General features: G+C 41.0%; 1 protein-coding gene across 3 annotated transcripts in view; it reads right to left on the bottom strand.

Annotated features, from left to right (window-relative positions):
• Positions 1–1,063: 1,063 nt before the first annotated feature.
• ZNF248 (zinc finger protein 248) overlaps positions 1,064–21,912 on the bottom strand; it is an 85,287-nt gene continuing 64,438 nt past the window's right edge. Inside the window, exons 6-7 of one of the 3 annotated variants that reach the window (XM_075546789.1) lie at positions 5,763–5,897; positions 5,053–5,208 (exon numbers count right to left, since the gene is read on the bottom strand). In XM_075546789.1, coding sequence (XP_075402904.1) covers positions 5,186–5,208; positions 5,763–5,897 — 158 coding nt within the window. In that variant the 3' untranslated portion in view covers positions 5,053–5,185. Of the gene's footprint in view, positions 5,898–21,912 lie in introns of all 3 variants that reach the window. The other 2 variants (XM_075546788.1, XM_075546787.1) reach the window with 2 other exon arrangements.

Raw genomic sequence — 21,912 nt, 5'->3', positions numbered from 1 at the left:
AGTAACTGTTTAGAAAAGAATGATGGCAACATATGTATAAATATTCCTGATACAATTTATGTATGGATTGTAATAAGCATTGTAAGAGTTCTCAAAAGATTTTTTTTAATCTAGAAAAAGAAAAGAATTTGCAAAAATAAAAAAGTACATGCTGGGCCATTTGCCTCACCCTTGCTTTCTCTACACTTTTCTCCGTGCCTACTTATGCTTCCCTGCAAATGACAACTGATTGGGTTCCAGCAATTTAATAGAAAAAAATTTCATAGTGATAATATTTCCCACTATGTGACCCCCTAACTCCATTACAGTAAACCTCATTATACTAGTGTAAAATTATTTCCATCCTTTATTCCTTTACACTCAATAAGAGAAATGGCTTACTTAAAAGTGCTTTAGACCCAATGCCCATCTGTAGACAGCTGGACATCCCTTTCAGAGGGGTAGTGGGGACATGAGTCACTCGGTTCAGTGTAGCAACAAAAAAACTCAAAACCTTCCTCTACTTCTTGAACGCTTCCTCCCCCCAATTATCACGATCCCAATTCTACCTTGTGGACCTGATTAGACTAAATGATGCACAGCGGTGCAGTAGGGATCTGGGAACACAGGGAATCTAGGACGGACGAACCCCTCAGGACCAGCAGTGAGAGTGACGACACCGGGAGGGATGGGGGTGTAGAAAGGGAGAACCGATCTCGGGGATCTACATGTAACCTCCTCTCTGGGGTATGGGCAACAGGAAGGTGGGTGGGGGGAGACGCCGGGCAGTGTAGTATAAGATAAAATAATAATTTATAAATTATTAAGGGTTCATGAGGGAGAGGGGATAAGGGAGGGAGGGGGAGGGAAAAAAGAAAATGAGCTGATTCCAGGAACCCAAGTGGAAGGCGAATTTTGGGAATGATGAGGGAAACAAATGTATATGGGTGCTTTACTCAATTGATGTATGTATGGATTGTGATAAGAGTTGTATGAATAAAAAGATGTCTTTCCTTTAAAAAAAGAGTTGTATGAGCCCCAATAAAATGATTTATTTTTTTAAAATGTTTCAGAACTCCTTGGTTTGGTGCATACCTGTTGCCATCAAGTCAATTCTGACTTACAGTGAATCTGTACCACTGTAACAAGTCAAAAGAATTCCCCTAAATTGCCCGCAGAATAATTCCTCTGTCAACTGTAATGCTTTCATCTCTACATAACACAAAGTATTAAGAATATGTGATAAGAATTGTATAAGCCGCCAATAAAATGATTAAATTTTTTTAAAAGAAAGGAAAAAAATAGATGATAATTACTATTGTAGGTAATACAAAGGTTCCAGGAGACTAGCAGATCTACAAAAAATGAGTCCAGATGTTCAGCATCATCACCTTGGGGCCACACTATAACCTTTTATTACACACAAGTGAAAAAAAATCTAGCAGAGACAATTTCTTCCTGTGTTTTCCTTTATCACAGAGATCTTTCCTAGAATTACTGCAGAGTATTTTCTCAAACATCTCATTGCTCACATGTCATCCCTAAACATTCATTTAAATGGAATTTCCATGATTAATTCAGACAAATCTGGACTTATCCCTAGTGTCAAGTAAAGTGGTAGTAAGGAAAGGCTGCTGGATTGGATTGTGTCTCCTGAAAGTGCTTGCCAATGTGTTCCAAGAAAGTGTAAGAAATAGGTCAGAGGAAGCAGGGGCAGTATACAGTATTCTATAACAGCAAATATGAATACATAGTTCTAGATTACACATATCATACTTAACAGATACCACAATGAACTATCAAGAGTATCAAACAGGAGTTTCATTACATAGCACTTTTTATTTGTACAGTATTGTGGGCCCATAACTGATGTTAGCAGCTACTTTCACATAATTTATGTAAGTATTGTTATTATTAATAGCATTTGTACTACTGATTAACTTATAGGCTACTGGGAAACTTCAGAAATTGTTGCTTGGCCTCTTAGGTCCAGTAATAATGGCCATACATATTCATTTTATGCAGGAAACAGAAACTGTAGACTATGTGGCTCTTTTACATATATTGGTCAAGCTATGAAGAGACTCTGGTAGTATTCATAATAGGGTTGATATAACAACAAAAATTAAACTCACTGTCTTTGAGCCGATTTTAACTTACAAAAACCCTGTAACACTGAGCATAAATGTCCATCTGTTTCCAAATTTGGAAATCTGAAGAGAGAAAAAAATTTCATCTTTTTCCTATGGAGCAGCTGGTGGGCTTCAACTTCACAGTAAATAGCCCAATACATACCCTACTGCACCACCAAAGTTCCTTGGACTGATCTAAAGGTAGATAATAACACACAAAAAAACATTTTTTTGCTTTATTGAAACAGTAGTTAAGTAATCCTGGTCATAAGTATTTAGTGAAAAATTGAAGAAGTTTCTATCTTAAATTTGCCAAATATTGATACATACAATATGGTAAAATGTTTGGCAATATGTTCTCTGGGAAAATAAAAACTCACAACTGTAGAATTTTGCCAGTGTTCATGGTACATATTCCTACTACAGCAATTTCAGGGGATCAGTGTGATAACCAAATTAAATAGTACTTCATTTTATAGAATTATATGTATATTATTATTATTATACACATAGATAGAATTGATTGTATAGCAGGTCAAACAATGGACTACTAACCAAAAGATCAGTGGCCTGAACCCCAAAACAACTCAAATGGAGAAAGAAAGGCAGACTTCCATGGAGACTTACAGCATCAGAAACACTCATATCTTTTTGTATGAGTCAGAACCAGCCCAGTGGCAGAGGTGAATAGAGTATCATATAATGATTTCAAAGTGTAGATTCAGGAGTGTAAATAATCTAAAGAGCATAGCTAACAGTAAATAATTAGGAAATGATTAGTGTTGTGTATTACCTTTGATTTTTAATATAATTTAGTTGTATTGTTATATAGCTTCATTTTAAATAAAAGCTGGTTCACAGAATTCATGAACATTTGGCAATCAGCAATTACAAGCCAGTAGAAGGAACCCTGGTAGCATAGTGAGTTACTCATTTGGCTGCTAAGTGCACAGTCAACAGTTTGAAACCAAAAACTGCTCTGCACTCCCTACTCCCATGAAGATTTCTTGTCTCAGAAACCCACAGGGACAGTTCTCTGCCTTATAGAGTCACTATAAATCAAAATTGACTAGATGATACTGACTTGGTGAGTAAGTGATGCTAGCATTTAACTTTATATGTGTAGGTATAAATATGTATACATATATGTATATAATTACATAAAGCCAAAGACACCAATGGCATTTAGCATGAGAAATATTAATATATCACAATAGATACTAAATTTCTTAATACTGCTCTTTTATTCAGGTATCTGTAACTTCAACCAAATGATTGACTAGAACTATGCAAATAGATGGTGTGAAACACTAATAAAGGGAAATTGCCAGTTTGGGTTACCATTTCCCTTATTAGAGAGAGAATTCCCAGAAACATCAAGGAGGAAGAGCCACTATCAAAGCACATTTGAGATTCTCCCGGCCTCAAGTGGCAGAGGCAGAAAAAGCCATGCCATGCCAAGACCAAAGACAGAGGCAATGACACCACGAGAGAGCAGTGCAACGCCAAGATTAATACTGTGAAGCAGGCCAGCATGCAGGCTTCCTGACTCACAAAGGCAGAGGTCAATGGAACACATTACTGAGAGGCTGAGAACCAGAGAGACAGATTTGATGACTGGCTGAAGCGATACACTGCTGTATCTTACTTTTCTGATTCTTGCTGGTGGCAACCTGTTAACTTCCCTAATAAACCACATAACCCTGAGTAGTGTGTGAGAGTTCTGTGTGGCCAATGCAATGAATTATCAAACCCAGCAAAGTTGAGTGTTGTGGGAGGAATGGTTGGGTGTCAGAAAAGGGTTAAGAAAATGGAGAGTTTGACTTCTACTATATGAAATGTGCCTTAAATTAGTGTAGAACTGGATTCTTCTTCTCCCTAGAGAAGTCAGATACAGTGTCCACCCTCCTTTCTCAGGTCCCAATATACAAATTAAGCAAAACCCAAATTTGTTGCATTTGAATACTCCAGAAACCTACAAGTGTTAAGGACTCTGCACACGTTTAATGCAGTTGTCATTCAAGTTTTTAAAGCTTCATATTCTAATGTGAATATGAGTGTATATATATTTTTTAAACACTGTTATCACTTCTGGAATAGAGTACTATAAATACAAATTTTAGATAAATATTAATTTGCCTCAGTAAAAAAAACTTATTACATTTTACTTTGTCTTGAAGGCTTTGTTTTTTAACTTAGTCTAAATTAAGTTACTGAAATATGTCCTTTCTAATTAATCTGGCACTCTTTGGGTTTCTTTACACTTTACAAAATGTAAAAAAAGATTTAGCCAAGTGGATATTCAGGATACTGAGATGGCTTTCATCCTTGAGTGAATCCTCTGATGTTTAGTAAGTACTGACCTCTGACTAAAAGTTTTCCCACATTCATTACATTCATAGGGTTTCTCCCCTGTGTGGGTTCTTTGATGTTTAGTGAGAGCTGATTTTTCACAGAAGGTTTTCCCACACTCATTACATTTATAGGGTTTTTCCCCTGTGTGTGTTCTTTGATGTACAATGAGATTTGACTTCACACAGAAAGATTTGCCACATTCATTACATTTAAAGGGTTTCTCACCTGTGTGTGTCCTCTGGTGTACAATTAGAGCTGACCTGTGGCAGAAGGATTTACCACACGCATTACATTCGTAGGGTTTTTCCCCTGTGTGTGTTCTTTGATGTTCAGTGAGGTTTGACTTAACACAGAATGTTTTTCCACATTGCTTGCATTCATAGGGTTTTTCTCCTGTATGTGTTCGCTGATGATTGGTAAGGTGTGGTTTCTGGCAAAATGATTTCCCACATTCAGTACATTCATAGGGTTTCTCTCCTGTATGTGTTCTCTGGTGCTGAGTAAGATTAGACTTCTCCCAGAATGTTTTTCCACATTCACCACATTCAAAGGCTTTTTCTCCTGAATGGGCTGTTCTCCGAATTTGGGAGAGGTGTGATTTCTTGCTGAAATTATTCCCATTTTCATTGTATTCATAGGATTTTTCTTCCATTTGGACTACTGGAAGGCTAAAGAGGGTTGACTTTTTCCAAGTTTTGTCACTTACTTTATACTCATGGTCAATCTTTCTCATGTAAGCTCCCTGATGAATAATGAAAGTTGAATTGTCACACAAGATTTTTCCATATTCATTATATTCATAAGGACTTACCACTATAAGACCTCTCTGATGTCTAAATCTTAACTCCATATACAAAGGCTTCCCACAAATACTGCACTCATATGGATCCATTTCCAAATGAGTTCTTTGAGATGTATTTGAATTTGGTATGAAGGCTCGTCCTTCACATTCATTATATTTAGATACTGTCTCTTCTACCTGAGCCCCCTTATTTGTAAAGGTTGCCTCCTCATGGAAATATTTTTTATTTTCATTACACTCCAAAAAACCAAAAATTGGCTGAGTGAGAGCTATTCTTTGATGGAGGGTATTCCTCTCTAGATTATAAAATTTTACTCCAGTAAAAATGTCCTTATGTCTACCCTGGAGCAATTTCTCACATATATTAAACTCATCAAGCTTATTTTCTGAAAAGTTCTTTTCATTAATAATTAAGCCTGAAATGTTTTTCAAATTCATTTTACATGAGTCACATATTCTATAGGTATTATTTCTTGAAAGAATAGGGTTTATACCCAAGTTGAAAGTTTCCAGCGCTGTATTTCCACTTTCTTTACTTAATGTTTTGTTGGTACTGAATACAAATTGCCAAAAATGTTCATCCTGGTTTTCTTGACTTCTCACTATCAGATCATCAACTCTCCAGTTCTCTAGAAATAAGGAAAATAATAACAATCTTAGTATATTGTTATTATACTAGTATGAATCTTAGTATATTTAAATGAAATTGATGGTTTACAGAAATTTCCTATTATATAAGCGATAGTTGTTTCATTTGTTTAGAGCTTGGTTCCCGGTTTAAATTGAATGCAAGTATTTATTTTCTCTACTGCCCTGGTTTAAGAAAAAAAGAATAAAAATATTATAATGAAAACTAGCCAAGACTATCTATACACTTAGTATTTTATAAATATAACCTTCAACACCAGATAGGAAAACAGTGAGATAAAATTCAAAGCACCCATAACTACTGAGTGCTTGATTAAGAAGTACGAAAACAGAAATGAGGTGAGCCCAGAGACAAAAAATTGAATAAAGTGACAGCAAATGTTAGAAGATAAAGGGATTCAGAGGATTACATCTGTTGTAGTCATAGCAGATTCCATCATAAACATAGGTAGGGTGGGAGTCCCATTAGAATATATGCTTCTCTTTTATTCTTCATATATCAGCACCAAATTAAAGTTCTGTAAACATTATACTGCTTGTGTTTATGGGAATGGTCTGAAAGCCCCGGATCAAATATATCCTCTAATCTAATTTATAATTACTATATTAAAAATATGTTGTAAGAAAAGGTAAAATAAAGTAATATTTGGTGACAAAGGGCATGGTAGTTACATAATTTCATTTCAACTTGATAAATAAGGGGTAGTCTAGACTATCAATCAGAACACAGCCTGATGATGCCTCCCGGTGGGCATCATCCTTCTCATGAGGATTATGGGAACTTCCTATCTCTGCTTCACCTTCCTGTTGGTGAGTCACACAGCTGAGACCTGACGGAAGTTTTGTGATGCATTCATTGCCATTAGAGCCACAACTTTGCTCCCACCCCTATGATCTGCCTGCATTCTGCATCATTGCATATGCCTGGCTGTGTGAGTTTGAAGAGCAACTTATGGATTAATATCAGACTTCTGACTAGTTTGGACTTACAGATCTGATATGGACTGGGCCGAAATGTTTGCTTGATATATATATTTCTCAATATAAAGCTCTCTCTTACACATATATGAGGGTCTTAGGATTTGTTTCTCTAGTCAAACTGGTCTAACACAAAGGGGTAGAGATTTTTTAAAGCATTATTGCTTCATCTTTCAGTGAAATGCTATTTTATTATAAATAATACCATATATACTGGTGTATAAGACGAGCTTTTCAGCTCATTTTAATTTAGTTTTTGTGGTAAAAATAGGTGACTCAACTGTTATTCGGGTTAGCTAATACTCAAGTACATATGGTAATAATACTGAAAGAACAAAGCCAACACACATTTTATATTATCCTTATCATTTTAAAGTTTCATCTGTTTCCACAATTAGAAATTCATTTTAATTTAAAATCAATTTCATTTTTCTTATTGACATTTCCACTCTTATTTTATTTTTGTAAATTGGGTGAAAGAATAGCGAACAAAATAAAATTTCCATTCAAAATGTCTATACACGTTTTATAACACTGATTACAATCCCTAAATGAAAGAGCACTCATTATTTCCCTCATTATATCCTGTAACATCTTCTACCTGGTGTAGTGAGTTATGTATTAGGCTGCTAACCTCAGAGAGCAGTTTGAAACCATCAGCCACTCTGTAAGAGAAAGATGAGGCTTTCTGATCCCATGGAGTAAACCCACGGGAGCACAGTCCACTTTGTCCTATATGGTCAGTATGATTCAGAATTGCCTACAATTTGTCACAGGAGCTCTAGTGTGGTACAAGTGATTACAAGTTGGGCTGTGATCATCATGGTCATAAATTCAAAACCACCAGCAGCTCCTTTGGAAAAAAACTGGGCTTTCTACTCCTGTAAACAGTTACAGTACTGGAAACCAAAAAGGGGATGGAGAGGGGGTGAGTGGGGACTTGCTATGGGTCAGCATTGACTCAATGACAGTGAATTTTATTACCCTGAGTTCCCCACTTGCATTTGTGCTCTTCTCCCCTTCCTGCTCTCTGGGCAAATGCTACAACTGGAGTCTTGTATGGTTGATTGTACTGAGTATATTGTCTCCTAGTGTTATTTAATTCACTTTTTAGGCCTGTCTAGTGTTTGGTGAAAGTTAATTCCTGAAAGTATGTTCAATTCCAAGTCTAAAGGGAGTCTAAGGGCCAGTCTCAAAGGTTCCACTAGTTTATTAAATGAGGAAGTTTGGTCTTCTTATAATTAAAACATTTTTGTCTATATAATTTTGCTCCTGTTCTAGAACTTACTTCTTTTAGAACTTTTTTATCTGTAATTAACATATCATACAACTCAATGGTTCAATCATATCAAGAGGGGCTGTATACTCATTGTCACAATCCATTTTTGTAGATTTCCCCCCCTCTGATGTTGACTCCCCTTTTCCCTTTCCCTCCACTCCCCCTGGTAATACTCAATCTCATTATTAGCTCTGTATTCCCATCAATCTCAGACTTTCTATACAGATACCTTCAGAAGACTAGAAAAACACTATATGAGATAAGTCTCCAGGAAATCCACAATACTCAATAGCTAGAAAATACAGTAACGCCCCCCAAAACAAATGGTGTACATTGTAAAAGGGATTTTAGCAACTGTCTTAGGATAGAATGTGATGCCCTATAATATGATATCCCTATGGACACAGTGTGAATTTATTCTAATTTTTTAATATTCTCTTTCTACTAAATTGAAACCTATTGGTTTTGAATGGTCATTGTTGATGGATCTTTGCTAGGTTTATGTCTCGAATATTCTATTGTAATCCTGATTAAAGTGATTAAGGGTTATAGTTGGCATCAACTAGTTTTACAGATCAGCAGAAAATGGTGATCCATTAGTAGTATGCATTATTTGCTTCCTTGGATATTTGATTTCCTTTAGTTATCTTTGCTCCAGAAAAAGGAGATCAACAGTTGCATGTTAGATGATCACTCACAAGCATATAACAACTCCAATCAATATTGACTGATACAGCATATAGAATACTGTCTTGGTAAACTGTTGTCAATTGGCCTAATTGACTCCTGAGACTCTAGTCCTAAGTCTCCAAGCCAAGTGGGTCATTTCTTCATGGTGTATGGTAAAAGCTAAGAATTTTTCAGAAAATTCACTCTCGTGTGCTATATAAAATCCTTGAATATATTTAAAGTAAGCACAAATAAATGTATATGTGGGGGAAAGAGGCTTCAAAAGTTCAATGGAAATTTTAAATTAAAATGCAATGCAAATTTACACAAATTTTTGAAGTCCACTCATATGCTGTCAAATCTATATATACTCATTGAGTGTACTCCCATTCATCTACATGTTCAGCTTCCAGTCTTCTGTATCTTCTTGTAGATACTATTACTAATACTGCAAGATTGCATGTATAATAGCATTTACCTTTGTTGTCTTCTATTCTGTGTACCTCAGTGATTTTTCTTTACCACTAGTAATGATGTGCTGACCTCCTCAATACTTGTACTGCCTTTCCCTTTACCTTTAATACATGCTTATTCATGAGTTACTGATTTATTCTTCCTTTTACTCTCCACACTAGTAACCATCACTAAAAGGTTTCTTTCTGTGTATAAAAGTTTTCTTCACTCTTGATAATAATTGTCATACAGTATCTTTCCTTCTGTGATTGATTCACATTATGCAATATTAAGTAAGTCATTCAGTACTATAACCTCTGTCATAACCACAAGTGGGCTGTAGGGAAGTGTTATTAAAATCTAGCTTCCCACACCTGGGCCCACCAAGCTCAGAGGACGACAGCCCAGCTCGAAGGGCCCATTGTACAGAGAAGACCATACAGCCGGCCCCACAGCAAGATGCGACATCCTGCACTGACCCATGGCCCTACACGGGACAGCACCTGAGACACAGTGGGGGATGTGCAACTGAGCCGACCCCACCACACTGAGGAAAACACTGGGGACGTGCAATGGAGGAGTGGGGGAAGCAGAGCAAGGAGATCCCAAGGGAGTACAAAAGATGGAGTTTGGGACCATGACGTGGCACCCCTCCAGATTCATCCGGAAAACACTCCTAAAGGCCAACAAACAGATCTCAAACTACTAACAGAATTTTTTTTTTGCTGTCTTTTTGTTTTGTTTTTTTCTATTTTAAATTTTGTATGTCAGTGGCTTTTTTTGTTTGTCAGCATGTTGGTGTTGCTGCTGTCGATGCCATGTTCTTATGTGCCATTTGGATGCTGTCAAAGCTATCTGCATTTGTATGCACATATTACTATATCTGCAGGTCCTCCTAGATAAGATAGGCTGGACAAACAATGTGAGAAGAAAACGAGACCAACGGTCCCAGAGGGACATGAGAGTGTGGGAGGTAGGGGAGAGGAGGAGGTGTTGGCCAACACAGGGACAAGGGAAAAATGAGTGGTGCAAAACCAGTGAAGGGAGGGGATGGGAAGACTGGTAGGGAGAGACCAAGGGCAAGGTAACTGAGAGGAATTACTGAAACCAGAATGAGGTTTTGAACATGGTAGTGGGACAGGAGGAAAGCGTAAGGAATTAGAGGAAAGGAGTAGGAAGCAAAGGGCATACATAGAAGCCTAAATACAAACATGTACATATGTAAATATATTTATGATTATGGGGGAAATACACCTATGTGCATATATTTATAGATTCAGTCGTAGGGTAGCAGATAGACATTTGGGCCTCCTCGCGCACACTCCCTCAATACAATAGCACCTTGCTCAGCTAAACGGTCATTCTATGATACCCACCTTCCCGAAATGATCACTGAAGACTGTCGTGTGCATAAGCAACTGTGGTGAAGAAAGCTGATGGTGCCCGGCTATCAAAAAGATATAGTGTCTGGGGTCTTAAAGGCTTGAGGGCAAACAAGCGGCCATCTAGCTTGGAAGCAACAAAGCCCACAGAGAAGAAGCATGCAGCCTAAGTGAATACAAGGGGTTAAAGGGATCAGGTAGCAGACACAAAAACCATCATTGTGTGATCACCTTCCCCACATAAATGCTGAAGACGAATGTGTGCATAAGCAAGTGTGGTGAAGGCTGATGGTGCCCGGCTATTGAGAGATATAGCGTCTGGGGACTTAAAGGCTTGAAAGTAAACAAGCGGTCATCTAACCCAGAAGCAACTAAGCCCACATGGAAGCAGCACAACAACGTGTGTGATCATGAAGGGCTGAGGTGACCAGGTTTCAAACAACCAAGGTGAGGGTGGGGAAGGTCATATTACCGTAAATGAGGGGAGTGTGTGATGGGGACTCAGTGCCCATCTGTAGACAGCTGGACATCCCTTGCAGAGGGGTAGTGTGAAGGAGATGAGTCACTCAGGGTTCAGTGTAGCAACAATGAAACTCAAAACCTTCCTCTAGTTCTTGAACGCTCCCCCCCCCCCATTATCACGATCCCAATTCTACCTTGCGGACCTGGTTAGACCAGAGGATGCACAGCAGTGCAGTAGGGATCTGGGAACACAGGGAGTCTAGGACAGAAGAACCCCTCAGGACCAGCGGTGAGAGTGACGACACTGGGAGGGAAGGGGATGTACAAAGGGGAAACCAATCTCAGAGATCTACATGTGGCCTCCTCTCTGGGGGGTGGTCAACAGGACGGTGGCTGGGGGGAGACGCCAGGTAGTGTAAGATAGGATAGAGTAATAATTTATAAATTAAGGGTTCACGAGGGAGGGAGGAATGGGGAGGAAGGAGGAGAGAAAAAAGGAAGATGAGCTGATTTTAGGAACCCATGTGGAAGGAGAATTTTGAGAATGATGAGGGCAATGAATGTATAAGGGTGCTTTATTCAGCTGATGTATGTATGGATTGTGATAAGAGTTGTATGAGGCCCAATAAAATGATTTATTAATAAAAATAAATACCTTGCTTCCTCTTGCAAGTAAAGGGATATTATAATTATAAAAATAATGTGCAATTGAATTATTTTCAACCTGTAGTTGATGAGCAACGACTTGTCCATCAGTTTGTCCTACTGAAGTGATTTGCATGTTCCTGTAATACTGGAATCTATGTCATCAAATGTAAAATATCAGTAGGGTCATCCAAGATGAACAAGTGGAGCTTCATGACTAAGAACATGATACAAAAAGAAATAGGCTGTCATTTCAAAAAGATTGGCCATTTAAAGTCTTATGAATAGCAGAAGGTTGTCAAATATATTGAAAACCTTGTGAATAGAAACAAAACATTGTCAGATATAATACAAGAAGATAATTCATGTCATAAGACATTCAAAATATACCTGAAGAAGATAAGTTAACCATCATGGTGGAGATGGAGTAAAGCCTTCAGGAACTCCATTTGCTGACAGGGCATGACTCAAAATGATAAGACCAACTGAAATATATTAATAATCAGAACATGGGATGGGACACTTCCGGGAAGATGGTGGCGGAGTGACACATACCAGAGGGACTCCGCAGAATTCAGCCCAGGAGAGTTGCTCAGAGGGAAATTCAATGCCACTGGATTGCAGGAGGTGCATCATAAAGATAAGTAGGCACAGATCCATGGGGTTTTGAGGGATGGGGGCTTTTGGCTTACCTCAGTGGAAGCCGGCTGGGGCTGTACCCTAGCCTAGCCACTGGATCTGCCCAAGCCGGGACCATTTGGAGCCTGTAGCAGGGCTTGGCCTCAGCGCAGCCACACTTTTCCCCTGCCTGCCTCAGGGCAGGGACAGGGCCCTTGTGGCTCCACCTGCAGGGATTGGTGTTCAGCTGCATTGTTGCTTCTGTTTGCGTTTCTGCTCTATATTCCCACGCAGCCTTGGAGGGCTGCACAGGGGCTTTTTCGGGGCACAGCCACAGCTTGCCGCGCCGCGTGGACTGAGCAGGGACTGAACCCACACGCCCACAGCTCCATAGGCAGGGATCAAGCTTCAGCTACACTGCGGCGTCGGTTAACATCTCTGCTCTCTGTCCCCCCACTTCTCTGGGGGCTGCTCAGCAGCTTTCTTGCGACTCTTCTTGGGGCTCAGCTGTGGATTGACGATGGGGCTTGGGGCAGGGAGTGAGCCCTTGCAGGTCCACAGGCAGGGAGAGGGACTCAGCTGCATAGTTGCTTTTCCTTCCCTCGCTTCCCTGTACCGCGGCACAGTCTGGTCTCACTTTTTAATTTTTCTCCCCCTCTTTTTCCTGAACTGCTCTCTCACACTCCATTGCAGACTTACGGGGAAACTTCCATTGCCCTAGGGCATTTGCGCCTGGGCCACACTCAGCTAGGTGAGCTCCACCCTGCATAGATAGCCCCAGGCTAGGGAAAGACCTGCTTGCTCTCCAGGGGATACTCCTGGAACTCCTCACGAGGGAGTGCCTCCCTGTGGATCTGGGGACATAAGGCAGCTCAGCCAACACTTATCAATATTCAAACCAATAGCAGGAACTTCAGCCAAGCCTCTGCAACACAGGGGCAGGCAGTCGACCTGCCATCTGGGGCACTCCCCTGATAGGGAAGCCACAGGAAGATAAAGTGGTAGGTTAATAACCTAGCAAAATCAGCTATAGGCAGTTTGAAGAAGCATTCCTATAAGTCTTCCAGAGAGAGACTAGAAAATGGCACCTGGTCCCTCAAAAACAACTCAATGCAAACAGCCATCAGCCCCAACGACCTCAACGAAAAAACAGGAGAAACAAAAGACAAAGGCAGAAGATGTGCTGAACATAGCAACATACATAGAAGAAGCAGACATTGAGAGGCCATGCAAAGAAACTCTCAGAATGCTGCTTGGAGTCATGCAGGATATGAGGGAAACAATACAGAAAAAGGATGAAACGATAGAGGAGATAAAGCCATACACCAAAGGGAAATACAGGAGTTTAGGGAGGAAATAACGAAAAACAATAGCAAAATCATGTTCCTTGAGAATCAATTGGAGGAATCAGAGAACCGCATCAGTGTCTTGGAGGACAGTCAAGCAGACTTTAATAAACGTGAGCAAAAATCTAATAAGAGCATCAGAGAAGCCGAAGAAAACCTAAGAGCTATGTCTGATGCTATGAAGTGAAACAACATTAGAATTATTGGCCTACCGGAGGAAGACACAAGAAAGAAGTCATCTGCAACAACAGCGAGAGAATTCTTTGAGGAAAACTTCCCAAGCCTAATGAATGAAAACCAAGCAACCATTCAGGAGGCTGAAAGCACGACGGGACCCCAAGAAGAAATCACCAAGGCACATAATAGTTAAACTATCCAACTTTGAGGAAAAGGAGAAAATCATGAGAGCAGCTAGGGCAAAACAAGCAATCACATATAAAGGTCACCACATAAGGATATGCTCAGACCTATCAGCAGAAACTATGAAAAAAAGGAGAGAGTGGAGTAACATATTCCAAAAGTTGAAGGAAAACAGCGCAAATCCAAGAATACTCTACCCAGCCAAATTATCGATCAAGATCGATGGAGAAGTAAAAGTCTTCCCAGACAAGGAAACACTCAAAAAATACGTTACAACAAACTCAGCCTTACAAAAGATCCTCGCCGACTCAGTATGGGCAGAAGAACAACACTCACCAAGCACAAATAAAAGACGAACACATAGAACAACTTCACCCAGAGCACAACAACGAGAAAACAGGCCCCAAGATAGCAATGGCTTAAGGATGGAAAGAAGTCAAGAATGATACACACACAAAACACACACTAATGATAAAGGAAAGTAGGAAAACTCCCAACACAAAAGGTATAAAATGGCATCACAGAATCCGCACATTGAGATAACCCTGAATATCAATGGTCTGAACTCAGGCGTTAAAAGACTGAGGCTAGCAGAATGGCTTAGAAAACACAACCATCAATTTGCTGCCTACAGGAGACACATCTCAAGGATACAGACAAAAATAGGCTGAGAATGAAAGGCTGGAGCAAACAGCAATACAAAAAAAATACAATACCAAGCAAACAGCAATACAAAAAAAAGCAGGGGTTGCAATCCTTATCTCGGATAGAATTGACCTCAAAGTGCAAACCATAAAAAGAGATAAGGAGGGACACTATATAATGCTCAAGGGAATGATAGACAATGAACCACTAAGCATTGTAAACATATATTCGCCGAATGAGAGACCAGCTCAATACATCAACCAAACACTCCAAAAGGTTAAGAAAGAAATCAGACTCGACAATTATAGTGGGCGACTTGAACACACCACTCACTGAAAAAGATAGATCACAGGGAAAGATACTCAACAAGGACACTATAGAGCAAATCTCCACAATTAGTCAATTTGACCTAATAGATATTTACTGAGTTTTCATCCAAATAAAAAAAAATTTCACATTCTTTTCAAGTCCCCATGGCACATATTCGAAGATAGACCACATGCTGGGGCATAAGGCAAATCTACATAAATTTAAGCACATTGAAATAATACAGACCTCTCTCTCTGACCACTGTGCCATAAGACTGGAAATCAACAAAAAGAAGACAAAGAAAATAAGAGAAAATAATTGGAGGATGAATAACTCTCTACTGCAAAAGGATTGCATACTGGTGCAGATCAGAGACGAAATCAGGAAATTTCTAGAAACCAACGAAAATGAGCACACGACGTACGAAAACTTAAGGGACACAGCAAAGGCAGTCATCAGAGGAAGGTTCATAGCAATACAAGCACATCTAAGAAAGGAAGAGAGACTCATGATGGATACGCTGTCACAAAATTTACAAAAACTACAGCAGAGTCTGCAGGACAACCCTACTAATAGCAAAAGAAAAGAAATTATAAAAATCAGGGCTGAGATTCAGGAGAGGGAAAATAAAAAAACTGTGGAAAAAATTAATATCGCTAAAAGTTGGTTCTTTGAAAGGATAAACAGGATCGATAGCCCATTGGCAAACCTAACCAAAGAAAGAAGGGAACAAAGCTCAATAGCAAGAATAAGGGATGAAAGAGGGGTCATTACAACAGACCCTAATGAAATCAAAAGGATAGTTACACAGTACTATGAAGGATTGTACTCCAATGAATTCAACAATTTGGAAGACATAAGACAAATTCCTGGAAAAACAATCCCTCCCTAGACTATCCTCGGTGGACATCAAGAATCTCAACAGACCCATAGCAATAGAAGAATTAGAAAAGGTTATCAAGGGATTACCAACAAAAACATCCCCTGGACCAGATGGCTACACTGGAGAAGTCTACCAAGCATTCAGGGAAGAACTAATACAAATCCTACACAAACTTTTCCACAACATAGAAAAAGATGGCAAACTCCCAAACTCCTTCTATGAAGCCAGTATAACTCTGATACCCAAACCAGGCAAGGAACCCACAAGAATCGAGAACCACAGAACAATATCCCTAATGAACATTGATGCAAAAATCCTTAACAAAATACTAGCCAACAGAATACAAAAGTATATAAAACAAATAATTCACCATGACCAAGTGGGATTCATACCAGGGATGCAGGGATGGTTCAACATACTAAAGGCCATTAGTATTATTCATCACACTGACATGAAAAAGTATAAGAATCACATGATTATATCAATAGACGCAGAAAAAGCATTCGACAACATCCAACACCAATTCCTGTTTAAGACACTAACGAAGATAGGAATGGAAGGAAAGTTCCTCAAGACAATACAAGCTATATATGAAAAACCAACAGCCAAAGTGGTAGTCAATGGAGAAAAGACTAACACAATCCCACTGAAAAAGGGGACCACACAAGGATGCCCCTTGTCCCCACTCATATTTAATATCGTGCTGGAGGTTTTAGCTAACAGCATAAGGCAAAGAAGTGACATCAAAGGTATTCGTCTGGGGAAGGAAGACGTGAAACTATCGTTATTTGCAGATGATATGATTCTATATACGGAAAATCCCAAAAGTTCCACAAGGGGAGTACAGGAAGCAATAGAGGAGTTTGGCAGAGTGGCAGGATACAAGATCAAAAAACAGAAGTCCATCGGACTGCTATACACATCAGATAAGACCACAGAAGAAGAGATCAAAAAGGTGGTACCCTTGACAATAGCCAAACACAAATGGAAATATCTAGGGATACACCTGACTGAAAAAACAAAAGATCTATATAGGGAAAACTATAGAACACTATTACAAGAAACCAAGAGCGAGCTCAACAAATGGAAGAATATCCCATGCTCTTGGATTGGGAGACTTAATATAGTTAAGATGTCAGTTCTGCCAAAAGCACTATATAAGTTTAATGCCATCCCAATACAATTACCATCATCTTTCTTCAAAGAAATGGAAAAACTGATTACCAACTTCATATGGAGAGGGAAGAAACCCAGAATTAGCAGAGAACTCCTCAAGAAGGACACCATGGGAGGGCTTGCTTTCCTGACTTTGGCACATACTATGCAGCCACAGTTCTCAAAACTGCATGGTATTGGTAAAATGACAGATACTCAGACCAATGGAAAAGAACTGAAAACCCAGAAATAAAAGCATCAGCATACACACAGCTGATCTTTGATAAGGGCCCAAATATATCAAAGGGGATGCCGATACCCTCTTTAACAAGTGGTACTGGAAAAAATGGATATTAACATGCAGAAAAATGAAGCAAGACCCTTATCTCACTCCATGCACAAGAATAAACTCAAGGTGGATCACAGACCTTGAAATTAAACCCCAAATTATTAGGGCCATCAATGAGGGAATTGGTACCAACTTGAGAACTTTGGCTCAGGGAATACACAGAGTATCAGAAATAGGGAAGGACACAAACCCAGAGGAGGCACAAATTGACAAATGGGATATACTGAAGATAAAACACTTGTGTACATCGAAAGAATTCACCAAGAGAGTAATAAGAGATTCCACAGACTGGGAAAACATCTTTAGCAATGACACATCAGACAAAGGCCTTATTACTAAAATCTACAATACTCTGCTAGCTTCCGCAAAGAAAAAAAACCAATAGCCCACTTGAAAGGTGGGCAAAAGACTTGAACAGAAATCCGAACGGCCAACAAACATATGAGAAAATGTTCCCGATCTTTAGCCATAAGAGAAATGCAAATTAAAACAACAATGAGGTACCACCTGACACCCTCAAAGGTAGCCCAATTCAAAAAATCAGAAAGCAACAAGTGTTTGAGGGGCTGTGGGGAGACAGGAAATCTCATCCACTGCTGGTGGGCCTGTAAGTATGTACAGCCACTATGGAAATCAATCTGGCGATACTTAAAACATATGGAAATAGAGTTACCATATGACCCAGCAATCCCCCTACTGGGCATATACCCAGAAGAGGCAAGAAACAAACCAAGACCAGACATCTGTGCTCCAATGTTCATTGCGGCACAGTTCACAATTGAAAGGAGTTGGAAGCAACCCAAATTTCCATCAACGGAAGATTGGATTAAAAAACTGTGGTATATACATACAATGGAGTACTACACATCACTAAAAAGCAGTGATGGACTATGAGGCACATAGCGGCATGGGAAGAACTGGAGGAAATCATGCTAGGCAAAGTAAGTCAGGCACAAAAGGACAAGTACAACATGAGCCCGCTGATGTAAGTATTAAAAAAAATTTTTTTAATGCAAAATTGGCATAGGAGAAAAAGCGACTGTATACAAACATTTCTGGGGTAAACACTGTGTAGTATGACAGAGACCAGACCAAAACCAGGGATGCACATGGTAGACAATGGGGGAGGAGGTGGGGAAAGGAAAATAAAAGAATGAATATAAGGAAGAAAAGGGTAGTGGGGGCACGGGGCACTAATCCACGCAAGGGGAGGGTATTGTTTATATCTCCACAGGGAAAGTGGGACCAGACTTCAACCCAGTGCCGCAAGGTGTGAATGCAATATAACGGCATGGAGTAGGAAACCAGTGGAGAGGTCTGTGGGGTGGCCCCAGCAGCAAAAATTAAGTGGATTCCTGCCCCTCCCCCGAAAAGAATTTGTTTCAAAGGATGACATTGATTCTGCAGCTACAGGAGATGGACATATCTGATCAGAGCACACGGGAGCAGATGAATGGGCAGGAGGAGACAGTGGAACACAGCCTGGGCCACTAGGCCGTGAGAATGATGTTCCTGATTAGAGCAGCCAGTCCACAGAGAGAACAACATGGCTGGCCCTACTATGAGACATGATGCCCCTCAGTGACTAAGGGCGATACAGGGGACAGCACCGGAGACACAGTGTGGGAATTGCACCTGACCCGATCCCACCACACCGAGGCAAAGCACTGGGGGAGTGCAGTGGAACAGCAAGGGAATGGAGTGGCAAGGTCCCCAAGGAATGCTGAAAGTGAACTTTGGGGCCAGGGCGTGGTGCCCCAACAGACTGGACTGGAAAATGCTCCTAAGGGCCAGCAAACAATCCTTGAACGAACTACAAGCCTTTCTTTAGTTAAGTGTTTTGTTCTGTTCTTTGCCAGTGGTTTGTTTTTGTTGTTTTGTTCTCTGGTTGTATACTGTTGCTTTGTTTTCCTCTGTCTTGTTTTCGTGCATGTTAGTGTCTCCACAGGTCTGTCCGAATAGGACAGGCTGGATGAACTATCTGGAGGAAAAACAATGGGACAGATAGTTCCGGGGGGACAGACAGTTCTGGGGGGGAAGGGGAGGACGTTAAGGAAGTGGTGTTAATAAATACAGGGACAAGGGAACAACATAGGACCCAAAATGGTAGTGAAGGGGGAGTGGCAGGCCTGATGGGGAACGATCAAGGGTAAGGTTGCCTACAGAAGAGGTATAGCTGTAGCCAAAGTGTGGACGGAGCATGGTAGTGGGGCAGGAGGAAAGTCAAGGGAGATGGAGGAAGGAACTGGGAGTCAAGGGGCATTTATGGAGGTCTAGACAAAGACATGTACATGCAAATATATATGAGGATGGGGAAAAAGATCTAAGTGTCTCATTTATAGGTTTAATATTAAGGTGGCTAAAGGACCTTGGGCCTCTACTCAAACACTCCCACAATGCATGAATACTTTCGTTTATTAAATTGGCATTCTATGATGCTCACTCTCCCGACACAACTGCTGAAGCCAAAGTGGGTGAACAAGTAAATGTGGTGAAGAAAGCTGATGGTGCTCAGCTATCAAAAGAGATAGTGACTGGGGTCTTAAAGGCTTGAAGAAAAACAAGCGGCCATCTAGCTCAGAAGCAACAGAGTCCACATGGAAGAAGCACACCAGCCAGTGCGATCATGAGGTCCCCAAAGGACCAGGTATAAGGCATCATGCAAAAAAAAAAAGAATATATGTATCTGTATGTATATATATATATGTGTGTATATATGTGTGTATATATATATATATAGATATATAGATATAGATATATATACCATATTGAATGAAGGGGGAAGTGCAGAGTGGAGACCCAGGGCCCAAGTGTGGGCCACTGGAGATCCCCTCATAGAAGGGTTTAGGAGAGGAGATGGGTCAGTCAGGATGTGAGATAGTACCGATGAAGAACACAGCTTTCCCCCAGATCCTGGATGCTTCCTCCCCCCAACTACCATGATCCGAATTCTACCTTGCAGGGCTGGATAGGACAGAGTTTGTACACTGCTACATATGAGGGCTAGAGGCACAGGGAATCCAGGGTGGATGATACCTTCAGGACCAAGGGTGTGAGAGGCGATGCTGGGAGAGTGGAGGGTGAGTGAGTTGGAAAGGGGGAAATGATTACAAGGATCCACATGTGACCTCCTCCCTGGGAGAGGGACGGCAGAGAAGAGGGAGAAGGGAGACTCCGGATAGGGCAAGATATGACAAAATAACGATGTATAAATTACCAAGGGCACATGAGGGAGGGGGGAGCGGGGAGGGAGGGGAAAAAAAGAGGACCTGATGCAAAGGGCTTAAGTGGAGAGCAAATGCTTTGAGAATGATTGGGGCAGGGAATGTATGCATGTGCTTTATACAATTGATGTATGTATATGTATGGATTGTGATAAGAGTTGTATGAGCCCCTAATCAAACGTTAAAAAATCGTAAAAAAGAAAAGAAAATGATTAGGGCAAAGAATGTACAGATGTGCTTTATACAATTGATGTATGTATATGCATGGATTGTCATAAGAGTTGTATGAGCCCCTAATAAAATGTTTTAAAAAAAAGATGTTGGAGGTATAATCCTAAGAATATTAGAAATCATTAAAAGTAAAATAGAAAATATAAAGATAAACATAATAGGCATTAGTGAACTAAAATAAACTATTACTGAACATCTTAATCAGATAGTCATAAGGTTTTATGTTGGAAAAGAAAATTTTGTAAAGAATGGTGTTGCATTTGTTGTCAAAAGAATATTTCACGGAGAGGGGGAAGATGGCCGACAGGGACACCCGCATACTCTGAGAGCTCCTCCAAACAAAGCGGGATTGGCGACCAGGTAGCTGAATAGTAAGAGTCTGGTGAGTGAAATATCCCCCTGGGTCAGCACCCCAGTCCTACCCCACGTATTTGTCCGGAGCAGGGGTCTAGGTGAAAGAGGACCGGACTAGTGGGACATCTCTGGCCACTAAGCTGCCGTGAGCTCACTGGCGACCGGCTTAGGCTCCATCCCCAAACCCGGCGCCTAGCCCAGAGCCACTTGCCTGCCCTGCCTACTCCAGCGGCCCACTCCCCACTCCCTATCGCGGATCCCCACTGGGAGAGAAGCTTTCCTCTCCCGCAGTTCCCCTCTCCCCACAGGGCAGCGATCTGCCCTCGGGCCCACGTCCCTCCCTCCATTCATCCAAGCTCAGGGGAGCGGACCCGCGGGTTGTCTGGCGACCCCCACGGGGGACCATCCACCCGCACCGCTGCCGCGGACCTCTCCACCTGCCCTCCGTGCGCTGGCCTCCCACCCCCGCCCGCCCCCGCCAGCCCCTGGCAGCCTAGCGCCAGCTCCACTCCTGGCGGGGACCCTGCGCTGAGCACTTCCCGCTGACGGGAGCCATAGCCCAACCCGCGCCTGTCCCGGACCCTGATCTTCCGCGGAGCGCCGCGCCCCGCGCTGCTGAGTCTGCCCACCAAGGGCCCCCCCCCTGCGCAAGGC

This window comes from Tenrec ecaudatus, chromosome 4 (assembly GCF_050624435.1).
Source record: "Tenrec ecaudatus isolate mTenEca1 chromosome 4, mTenEca1.hap1, whole genome shotgun sequence".
Classification (NCBI taxonomy): domain Eukaryota; kingdom Metazoa; phylum Chordata; class Mammalia; order Afrosoricida; family Tenrecidae; genus Tenrec; species Tenrec ecaudatus.
This window is presented reverse-complemented; position numbering and strand designations above follow the sequence as displayed.